The sequence below is a fragment of the Aspergillus campestris genome, assembly GCF_002847485.1.
Source record: "Aspergillus campestris IBT 28561 chromosome Unknown P168scaffold_1, whole genome shotgun sequence".
NCBI lineage: Eukaryota > Fungi > Ascomycota > Eurotiomycetes > Eurotiales > Aspergillaceae > Aspergillus > Aspergillus campestris.
Genome location: NW_020194336.1, coordinates 749,637 through 761,132, shown reverse-complemented (window position 1 = coordinate 761,132; position 11,496 = coordinate 749,637). Strand labels below are relative to the sequence as shown.

At 48.2% G+C, this 11,496-nt stretch overlaps 3 protein-coding genes across 3 annotated transcripts; 2 read left to right on the top strand and 1 right to left on the bottom strand.

Annotated features, from left to right (window-relative positions):
* Positions 1 to 211: 211 nt before the first annotated feature.
* On the top strand, positions 212 to 3,019 carry P168DRAFT_331255 (uncharacterized protein; the record flags this gene model as incomplete). The annotated part of the gene is made up of 4 exons (XM_024841644.1): positions 212 to 828; positions 883 to 1,315; positions 1,637 to 2,040; positions 2,098 to 3,019. The coding sequence occupies 4 exons, from the start codon at positions 212 to 214 to the stop codon at positions 3,017 to 3,019; spliced, it is 2,376 nt and encodes a 791-aa protein (XP_024696542.1).
* A 2,697-nt stretch (positions 3,020 to 5,716) lies between these two features.
* On the bottom strand, positions 5,717 to 6,516 carry P168DRAFT_314078 (uncharacterized protein; the record flags this gene model as incomplete). The annotated part of the gene is made up of 2 exons (XM_024839739.1): positions 5,717 to 6,354; positions 6,426 to 6,516. The coding sequence occupies 2 exons, from the start codon at positions 6,514 to 6,516 to the stop codon at positions 5,717 to 5,719; spliced, it is 729 nt and encodes a 242-aa protein (XP_024696541.1).
* Positions 6,517 to 8,813: 2,297 nt separating this feature from the next.
* On the top strand, positions 8,814 to 9,316 carry P168DRAFT_314077 (uncharacterized protein; the record flags this gene model as incomplete). The annotated part of the gene is made up of 3 exons (XM_024839738.1): positions 8,814 to 8,843; positions 8,891 to 9,143; positions 9,237 to 9,316. The coding sequence occupies 3 exons, from the start codon at positions 8,814 to 8,816 to the stop codon at positions 9,314 to 9,316; spliced, it is 363 nt and encodes a 120-aa protein (XP_024696540.1).
* Positions 9,317 to 11,496: the final 2,180 nt, after the last annotated feature.

Genomic DNA, 11,496 nt, shown 5'->3' with positions numbered 1-11,496 from the left:
TCAACATCAAGTTGGGTTAGATCCTGCATTTGTTCTCCACCAACATGGGGAACAAGGCTGTGAGCTCTCGGAAGGCTGTGCTTGCAGCTCTATCGGTTTGCAATTCAGGGTGAAATGGACTTGGTCCAGGGCTTGTTCCACTTCATAAATGTCATGACTGCCAGATACCTCCCCTGGCTTATTCCTTTCGAATGAGTCGAGGACCGATGAAATGAAGTTCCATCGCAAAAGGTTGGTAATCAGCTCTCTTGAGGCGAGTGACGCGCTATATCTAACTATTGAACATAAAAGATCATCTGATCTCGAGGATGAGGACTCCCACAGCTCGATTGTACACGATTCGGTAGCGAGCCCCGGATCGTGTCTTTCTAGGATATTGCCACGCCGCATCCAGCGCAAATTCAAAAAGCTCCAAGACAGCCAGCGAGAATGGGCTACAGGAGTGTTGCTCTGTGCCTATGGTACCTCCATCATACTGTTCATAAATGTAGTCTTGACGATTACTGCTGCCAGCATGTCATATTCTAAATATCAAAGCCAGGGGTACAATTACTTGGCCCTGTATCAAGGGAATTGTTCCACTTCGAAAAACTTGGCCCGTGGTATGCACGGGCTGATTAACGTGCTTAGCACGCTCATGCTGGCGGCGAGTAACTACTGCATGCAATGCTTGAGTGCCCCATCTCGTCAGAGCATCGATGAAGCGCATGCCCAACGGAAGTGGATGCATATCGGGGTCCCCAGTTTGAAGAATCTCCGATCAATTGGCCTAAAAAGTCAAATATTATGGACATTGCTATGCATTACTTCTGTGCCGATCCATGCAATGTTAGCGTGACAAGTTCCTCTGTTTTTCGAAAATGACCTCTAACCAAGAGACAGATACAACTCCACTGTGTTTTCTACACTTGCTACCCGTGAATATGGCATTTACGTTGCGTCTTCTGATTTCGATCCAAATGGTCCGCCAAAAGGAAATTTGGCTTATCCAAACTGTTTCGATGAACACGCAGCTGAGAATATGTCGGATTTCTACTCAAAGATACCGACATTCGACAAACTTCCTATATCCAAGTGTCAAGATGCCTATGCGGTTGACTTCAATCCAAACCGGGGAACCGTGATCCTTGTGACCAACAGCCCGAAAGCGGGAAACACATCACTACTCTACACAGGAACGGGGAATTGGCCAGACCGGGTTGGTGATCCCAAAAACTGGGGCTATAGTTGGATGTGTAGTGGTAGTGATTGCTCCAGGGAAATGCTGGAAGAGAACACAAAGTCCGCCCATGGGAAATGGTCTATATCCGCAGAAGTATGCCCGATGCCAGTGATTTCAGCAACCGTCTTTTCCGAGACAACATATACCCTCAATAGCACAACCCTCAAGGATGTTCCAGACATTCAGGTGTCCAGTGACGAACTCAGAGATATCAGACGACTCAAGCGTCGTATGTGGGAACAACCTCCGTATGAAGAGCTACATCGGTTTCTTCATGATCCCAGAGGTTGGGAAAACAGCTCCTGGGCTGAGGCCATCAAAATAGAGGAATTGGATAATCTCTGCCCCTCTTACAGTTTGTCAGGCTCGTCACTTAGCTCCTCGACCGGTATCAGCCCAAGCTGGCCAATGCAGCTAGACTACTCGCCAACAAGTCGGGTCGTCGAATCCACTGTCAGCCACTGTTTGAGTGAAAAGGTGGACGAGAAATGTCAGTTTCTTTTTAGCCTACCTCTCTGCCTCGCAGTCATACTGTGCAATAGTATCAAAGTGTTGGCGATGTTCTTGACAGCCCATGGTAGTAGGAGGGAAGTACTCCTTACCATTGGGGATGCTATGTCATCATTTCTCTCTAATCCTGATAAAACCACTGTGGGAAATTGTTTGTTGTCAAAATCGAGCATTCAAGCTTCAGAGTCATGGAAGCCGTCATCTGTCAGTGCTCACATTCTACAAAAAGGACGCCAAGCCACCCTTCCCAAGAGACAGAGATGGGTATACTCCGTGAGCCGCAGAGATTGGATACTTCTCATCATTATGTTGGTACTCCACAACTCCCTAGAACAGAACCGGTATACATATTCTGACTTTGACAGAATTACACTTGTTTTCTCGCTTTCTGGTTACCTTCTTGCTTCAACTATTATTGGACTAAGTGATTCCAACAAGGATTCCCTTCGGGGAATTTGGAACCTAGGTTTCGGTACTGTCTCGCCGTCTGCCATAATGAGAACCAACAGCTACAGTACCTACTATCGATTTCTACCGACGGTTTTGCTCGCAAACGCCCCTCAGATAATCGTCTCAATGGCTTATTTCCTCTACAACAGTACACTAACGTCTATGCTTATTGCTACCGAGTATGACGGCTATGGCACGGACCGAAAGCCATTACGCGTCTCCTGGCCCAAGGGACTACAGCGTTCGACCTACTACCTCAGTCTTCCTTACAGATACAGCATTTGTCTCCTGAGTGCCTCTGCAGCACTGCATTGGCTGATCTCTCAAAGCTTGTTTTTTGTGGCAATCATCCCACATTCCATAGACGGGACGCCCACACCGAACTCTGAAAGAGTGACATGCGGATTTTCTCCGCTTTCGATCATCTTCGCTATGTCTCTAGGCGTCCTGATGGTTGGTGCAATCCTGGCCCTAGGAATGAGACGATTCAAGTCCAACATCCCTCTTGCCGGCAGCTGCAGCGCTGCAATCAGCGCTGCATGTCATCCTCTGTCCGATGACGAGCATGCACTGAGACCCATTATGTGGGGAGAGGTCCAAATACCACGAGCCGAGCCTGCGAGCCTTCCCCTCGGCACAAATGAGGAGACAGGCACCTCGGAGTCTGAACTAGACGCAAGAGGCCGTGAGGCTCGCAGAGACCAGTCGATCCAAGAAAGCGGCGTGAGCCTGTTAGTCAGGGATGATATGTCTGATGACAGTGGGGCGTCCTACGGACACTGCAGTTTTACTTCCCACGAGGTCATCACTCCCAGTCCGCTGCGTCGGTATGCATGAACTATCTGGATTTGACTCGTCGGTTCTTCCATGCTGTCAGTCTCCGTTCATTGTTATCATCAATCCTTGCCATGAAGCAGGCTGCGTGGCAGATGGGTAACATATTTCTCAACAATATACTAAATATACACATGTATCAAATGATAATTCCTCAAAAGATTACCTAGACACCTCATTTCCATACCTAAGTCACAGCTTCAACTGTGGGCGCTACTGGCTTGAACATCTGCAACTTGGGGTGAAACATATATATTCTCAGCATGTCTAGGAAAAGTAGATTAACTCTATACTAATATCATTCTATGAGTATGAAACTTCAAAATTCCTAAGTTCCATCAAGTCTATCAGGCTTACGTTCTACTATCTTGTCACCCACTACATCTATAGATAGACACGCCATAAGTCTTCTGAATAGCGCAGCATAACATTGATCCAACTACCATCTAAGGGGAAGCAAAACACAAGTCTATGTAACCAACCAACGCCAAAACTCCAATAATAGATTATAATAGTAGTAACTGTGACACAATACCTATCAAGAAAGAAAAGAACCATGCAAACGTGCCCAAAACAAATAAAATTATAACAACATCATCATTAACAATAATATAATGAAAATGAGAATGAAAACCTCCCCCTGTCCCTCCCCCGAACACGACCACCCACCCGACCCACCTATAATTCCCCCTTTTATGTAAAGGATCCCCCAAACCCAAACCACCACAGTGGTACGACAATCAATACCCTTCCCGTTTGATTTGACATAATGAGGCTGAGGGCCGACCCAGCCCGCCGGGTCTGTCCATCTTTTCCTCCTCCTGTCAGTGCCAGTGTCAGTGTCACACGGAGATATATTCCCTCCCCCCACCGGACGGACGGACGGGGCGACACCACCTTCCTACAATGGTAATGTAGACTATTTAGCAAAGCGCTATACGCATAGTGTTGACCCAGAATGGGGCCAGCAGCCAATGGGTGTAGCTTGCGCGCCCCCAGAACCAGAGTGTCGGGACGCAGGATGGTGCTGAAATCACGGGCCTACTTACCTTGTCTCTGTATGACTATGGAGTAGGTGGTGCTAGTGCTCTATACGGGGTAGGTATGAAGCTGACGGGAGACTCGGGTCGATCCATTTTTGGCACTTCGTTATTGCCGGTTTTCTACTACCTTGAGATGTTGGTAGCTATCCTACTCTACTGTGTAGGGAACTTCGTAGGCAGTTATACGAGGTAACTGCCTCCCTTCCCAGATACTAATAAGTAGTGCCGTCACTAGCAGACTAGCCAGCCACATGTACAACAACAACCATCACCCAATTAACTCAAGTAAGCCATGTGTAAGTATGGTCTGCAGGTACGGTTCCTTTCCCCTGGGCCTGGGTCTAGCCCATACAATAGAAATACAAATAATAAAACTCTACTTCGTAACTCCGAACGAGGCCTGAAAATCCCCCATCCTTTCCTCAGGGGGAGGGAGACAAGAAACAACCTAAGAAAGGAGAAAGGAGCACTAGCAGCCCCGTGCTGTGGGTCATACACAAACCGATACGGACACCAGGTACGGGTACCTGAGTAGATACATAGACAGACACCCAGTTAGGTTAGAGTCAGTATGTCAGTAGTAAGTAGCCAGGTGGCAGGTGAATCACCGAGCAAACCCTCAAGCTAATCATTTAGGTAGTGTCAAGTTGTGTCATCGATCGGCCCGTCCGTGTCTGTGTCCTAGTTTCCTAGGGACTAAACTAAAATAATATAACACCCGTCGTATCAAAGCTGTTTAGCTCGTTCCTAACTGTATAGGGTTAGAGGATGTTAAAATAGGAGTTGGATGGGCTGGCTGGGGTTATTTGTCATGATCCCCAGCTTAAGTTGGTTAACTTTTGACTATTGTTTAATATAATCTCTATATTGAATACGATGATCTTATTAAGATCAATATATATACTCTTTATGTAAATCATCTATCAGGATAGATTAAATCCAATAGTAGATAGTGATCCATGCATTTAATCTACGAGGCTGATCCTGCTGTCTATTCTCATCCATGATTCAAGATTTGGGACCCCACTGTAGGCAGGTACCATGCAAGCATACCCATCATCCCCATGATAGAAGGGTCAAATGACATCAACCCTTATTAAAATCTATATCTTATACGAGAACGAAGGTGTGGCGGTGCAACTATGGAGCTTCCATCTGTTGGGGTCGGAGAGTTTCCCGTCGGCTTTTCCGTCTGGTTGGGATTTCTCCGGTTGTTTTTCTTTTTCTGCTTTCGTATATCGCACTGTATACTTCTACTTTATCTATAAACTGTCTATCTGATAAGGGTGTTACTCTTCGGGTCAGTTCATTATTCATCTTCAAATCCATTCATATAATTGTCATATATAATTCCAAGTATCAATAAATATATTTCCATGTGGTTATGATGTATATCTTTCAAGGAACGTAAGGATTGTGGATGCGCTAACACCCGGCTCTGACACCTGCCAAAGCCAAAACCACTAACAAAAGAAACTAATAACGAATGACAAATGATCGTCCATGCGTGAATCATCAGGGATAATGAAAAAAGCAAACAAAATGAAAAACAGAAAGGGAGGTCCCAAGACATAGGAAAAAAAGGAAAATAAAAGAAAATAAAAAAGAAAAGAAAAGAAAAAATAGAAGAAGAAATGGAAAGGAAAGATGAAAGGGATCACCACGGACTGCGTGTCCCCACCATCCAATCCTCCATGGCTAACCACTCACTCCACCGCGACTCAGCCGTCTGTAGTTCCTCCTCCGTCACGTCGCGGATCGGTCGGAGGAACGGGACCTGCTCGTCGCCCTCGCCGTCGTACGCCGCCTTGGTGGAGGCCCAGCCGCCGCTCTTGGCCGTGAAGAGGTAGTTGATGCGCTCCTGCTGCCAGAGCCGCCCGACGCCGCCGTGCCAGTCGGGCCCGAACAGCATCTGCAGCACGTCGGGGATGTCATGCGCCGTGGCGATCAGGCGACGCACGTAGGGGCGCAGGCCGACGAAGCTTTGCGACGCGGCGGGACGCTGGCAGGGCAGTCGGAAGTTGAGGTAGGCGGCGAGGGCGTGCGCGCCGGGCGCATGCTGCCCGTGCTCGAGGAAGTACTGCGTGCTGGCTGTGTATCGCGCGTGCCAGTCGGGCAGGTTGACCTGCGAGACATCGGGGATGGCGCTGGACGGGGATGCGGCCATTTCGTCGGCGGCTGGGCTTGCGGGCCAGTGCGCTGGGTGTTCGGCGGTGCCCACGGTCACAGGGGACAGAGGCGCGTTGTCGCGTCGGCCGGAGCTGAGTTCAGACTCGAGAGTTGGGTCTGTAGCTTCTATGCGGAGAGAGTGTGTTAGATATGGGTATGCTCTAGGAGAGGATGGGGTAGTGGAGAAGGCAACTTACTGGTGGGGTAGAAGGTGGAAGAGGGATCGTGTGCGTCTGGAGAAGGAGCAGCCCAGCAGTCTCTTCCAGAAGATTGAAAGTTGAAAGTCATTGTTGGCTTGAACATGTGCCGGATGGTATGCGACGGCTGGAAGGTGGAGGGATGAATGGAAGATGGGTGGAAGAATGTTCAATGCTGATCCAGACAAAGACAGATTGAATCAAGTGAAGGAAATCGATCGGTCCTTATACTCCAGTCGATCCCCCCTTCGCAGATATACGAAAGGGAGACAGACGGCCAGCCCGAACGACATACTACTAGTCGGTGTAAATCCAAAAGCGCCATGGAGGAAAGACCAAGAAGCGGATCATGAATGGGTTTGAGCGCGGTTCCATATGTTGTAGGGTATCAAAGAACAGGGGTGGGGTGGAGCTATGGGGCCGAAAGGGAAAAAAGTAAATAAAACTCGAAAATTAAGGATAGAAATGCCGATCGGTCGGATTGCACCGCAGAAGAACTGAGGCTATTCCAAGTCCATCGAGTCTATTGACGAATGGGTTCAAGCCACAGATGAGCAACCAGCCACAGGGGGAAGGGGGTCAAGCCACGGACTTGACCGGATGTGGGGCGGATCGTGGCTGTGCGCTGCGGCGTGGCCTGCACACCTCAAGGCTAAGGCAGGCAGGGACACCTGATCCACTCCCCCTTTCGATGAACTCATTTGGACGAACGAACTGGATGAGCTGGACAACCAGTCAACCACCCAACAAATCAGACCCGATCTTGGTTGCGGTTCCGGCAACCTGGACGACCGGTTGGCACTAAACGTGAAGGGGAAAGGAGGGTGAAAAAAGATTTGGAAGAACTGGAGCCACTAGCGATATGATCTTCGCTAGCCATCCTCCCACCACTTCAGCCAGCCATGCATCACTTTTTCTTAATTTTTTTTTTTTTTTTTTTTTTTTCCCTTCCATGTGTCCGTTCCAAAGAACTGTCCTGAGTCCAGCCATGACTCCTCCTGTCTAGTGGATGCTCCGTGACACCCGTCCAGCTCTTCCAGCTCTAAGGCTCAACGGAGACCGGCCTTCAATAGTCAGGGAACGGCGCCAAATCACCCCCACCCTCAACGAAATGTCTGTCGTAGGAGTAATGTGACAGCTCGTCGGGCGTGTGTCTCCCCACAGCGTCATCGTGATGACTGGACAGTGTGCGTCATTGTCACACCTTGGACATGACAACTGAATCATTCTCTTGGGAAAAACGAGAGGACGGCATGTATGCAGTCCGGTCGCATGCCGGGTCGTCGTTGCTCAGCATATGTATAGACACGGATTCTCGCCTGCAAGATGGGATAACGTGGTCAAGGAGGCTGCAACATGACGCTGTTCTTGTCCCAGCGATGCAAGGGGTGGATCGAGGGTGAAAATCCTAGCAAGGGTCGGCCAGCGTCGATCGGATGAGTGATGCCTGATTAATCACGATGGACTTTACAAATCTTCAATAACTTGTCTAATATTATTACTATTATTATTATAAGAATACATCATTATTCACATCATCAACTACTCTGTAGAACCTGATCATCAGTGTTGTGTCGCTCTTCTCCGACGCTTTTCCGAACTATCGGATTAGGGCTGGGCAGGTTAGCGTGCCTGAAGCCAGTGGCGTCGACCGAGTCTGACCGATCTGATTTTAATTTCTTTCCTCCAAGAGACTTAAGTTAGTACAGAGTAGTGTCCTAAACTTGCCCTAATCCTGGCCAAATTCTTGCAGTCTTAGCGCGGGACTCCGTTGATCGACCTACACATCTCCCTTCCAGCCATAGTGCAGCCTCCCCTTCCCGTAATATTCAATATATCATGGTCTCCTACACCTCCTCCCCGTCTCACCCTAACCCCATCCTGAATCCTGGGCCCTGAACTCGCAATGTCTCACTGCCACGCTAGGATATCCATCATCCACGCGAGATGGGTCTGTCAATCCTGTCAATCCAAATCACGACAGAGGGCTAGTGATGCCTTGGGCTTAGATCGCGATCGATCGATCCTTGTACCCAGCTGACTGGGATTGTAGATTCCACTAGAAGTTAGCAAAGCTGGAAAAATAAATCAAATTCTAAAAATGAAACCTGAAATCGACCAATCCAATAGAGTGATTAAGGGTGTTCCCACCGCCATGCGCTGAACGACTCCATCTCCACTCTTGTCGGACGGAGTGGCTGGCGTTAACACCGTGCTGTCGGTATCTTCCTATATAACCTCCTGGGATTCCCATTGTCCTTGAATTATAGATCAAATCAGATCAACAAACTCAAAATCTTCATCTCTATATCTACCTCTAAGTCACCTCTACTCTAACTTTACCACTACTCTACTCGACTCTACCACTACTCTCGACTCTATTTCAACATGACCTACAAAACCAACTACGAACCATACGTAAGTCCTTCTACACCATCAACCAGAACAACCACTTACAAAACCAGACCACCCGTCCCTTGGATACAAACATGAGCATCAACACGAGCTTCGACACAGACTCCGAAATGGAACGCACCTCCGAAGAAATCCTCTACCCACTGGGCTCTCTCTACCCTCACGTCGTCGCCCTCCAACTCCAAGCCGACGAGAACCCCTGGTCCCGATCCAAGATCTACGCGGGCTACCACGATTCCAACTACTGGTCGGACATATCAGTGCCGAACTCCCCTTCATCGGAACATTTTAACAAACCTAGCGGTGAGTCTCTATCCTTTTTTTTTTCTCTGTTGCAATGCAGATCAACCCCACAATATACACACCTATCACATTTGCTAACGCGACTGCGGACAGACTCCACAGCTGGCCGGTTCGTTTCCAGAATTCGACGATTCCTCAGCCGCGACGATCTGAAACGACGCCAGCGGTCTTGATCTTTTGACCCTTGACTGAGACTTGGTCTTTCGGATATGTCTCTTGACTGTATCATTTTTTTCTCTGCCTTCTTCCTTTGGTTGTTTGACCACTTCACTCCAATGTTTAATGTCTAAGCCCGCCACACGCGAACAATACCCCTGTTCTGTCGAGATCTCTTTTCGTTTGTCTTTTCGTCTGACTCTGTCTGCAACGCATCTTGCAAGCCTTCTCTCTTTGAGCCTTTCTTTTTGTCTTCTTTCATTTCTGTCTGTCTGTTTTGGGTTAGCGAGGAGTCATCATCATCATCATCATCATCATCATCATCATCATCATCATCATCATTCAAGCATCGGCGAACGAGCATCCTGGACATTTATCTCGGTTGATTTTACATATCTGCATGGTTGGTTAGATTGGACTAGCATATCATATACCATATCCTGAATGGAACATTACTACTACATCACTGAAACCAACATCTAAGTAAATACAATAAAATAGTAACCACGATATAGTAAACTCTCGGCCCCAACCCAATCGATCATCACCCTATCTGATAATCTCCTCATCATCTAAACTTTCCCACCTTACAACCCACCTCCCAATTACCCAAAGTAAGCAAGGAAAATGATCCAGCCATCCCAAGCCATCCAAACCAAACCCTAAAATTACTCTAAACCCAATAACCCAACCGCACCACCCGCCAACAAAACACATCACCCTCCCAACCTGCAAAACCCCTGCACAACATGACTCCTCACACTCCACTCCCCCCCACATTATTCCACAAGGAACACAGCACCCCCTTCATTCCTCCCATTCAAGAAAACACCACAGGACACCTCATACGAACCGGCCCGGTCCTTACTCACACCGCCCTTGTACCTGACTTGATTCGGTCCCGTTCAATCGGAGCTATATACTAGACTCTATGTAGAGCGCGGGTACTGCCGTCTTGCTTCTCACGACCTAGTTTGCGGCCGCACGCAGATGGGGTGTCATATGCGAGTGATGGGGGTGGGGGGGAAGGTTGTTGGCGGCGCGTGGCTCGGGTTTGCGTGCTGAGTGTCTCTGTCTGTCTATCTGGCTGGTTGTTTGTCTTTCAGGGGTTGGTTGAACCTGCGTGTGTGGTGTCATATGATACGTTTTGGCTCGCTGGGCTGAAATGGAGCGGGTAGCGCGTGAGGTTATTTTTTTTTTGTTGTTTGGCTTGATATCGGACTGGCTTGGGATGCGGTGTTTGTTTGGGGTGGGTTTGGTTGTGGATAGTTGAGGACTGGGGGTTGTCTGCGTGTACGGCGTTATGCTACTACTCTCCTACTATTTATGGACTTGAGTTTGCGTTGGTAGCTATATAGGTACTTGGTACACTCCATAGTTCAATATTTGGTCATTCCTTAGTAGTAGACAGTAGTACAGTATATAGCATAGTATCTACCTATGTAGGGTACCTAAGGTGATGTGGTATACAAACACAAACCCACATCATCCAGAAAAATTAACACCCACCTGCCAAGAATAAGAATCGAAAGAAACCAGCACGACCTCACCCTGCAGGATACCAATCATCGATCATCACGACCGTGGCACCGTGGTCACCGCCTATCCAGAGTCCACGAACCGGTTTGCATTGAAACTCAAACTCAATCTAGGAATTGATCACCTACTTACTATATTGATATTGATCGCTATATCACATCCACCTAGTCCATAGACAGTAGGCACTATATCATACATATCATATCATATGCAGGCACACAAGACACGCATCGCTAGATAGACACACGTACACCCCACGCACCCCACAAATACCGCAGGAGCTAGGAGGGAGGTGGCAGGGTGGGGTGGGGTAGGAGAGACAGACAGTCGATCACGATGGACATTAGTAAATATTAGCCGGCCAAGCATCGTGCATGCTTGCTTCTTCAGAATATCACTGTCTACTAGTAGTATACACTCGGTTAGCTAGTCGGGATTCATATTCAGATATCACTTCTCGGCTCTGCATGCGCATGTCGGTCGTGCTGCAGGGTGGGTTGATCAGGGGAGTTGAGCTGGCTGGGGTGCATGGTGGGGTTTGCTTTTTCTTACATTCATTCTTTCTTTTCTTTTTTTTGGGGGGGGGGGTTATTGATTTGTTTGTTTTTGGTCATGGTATTGTAGAGTAGATGGGTGGATCACTCGGGGAGTGCGGTGC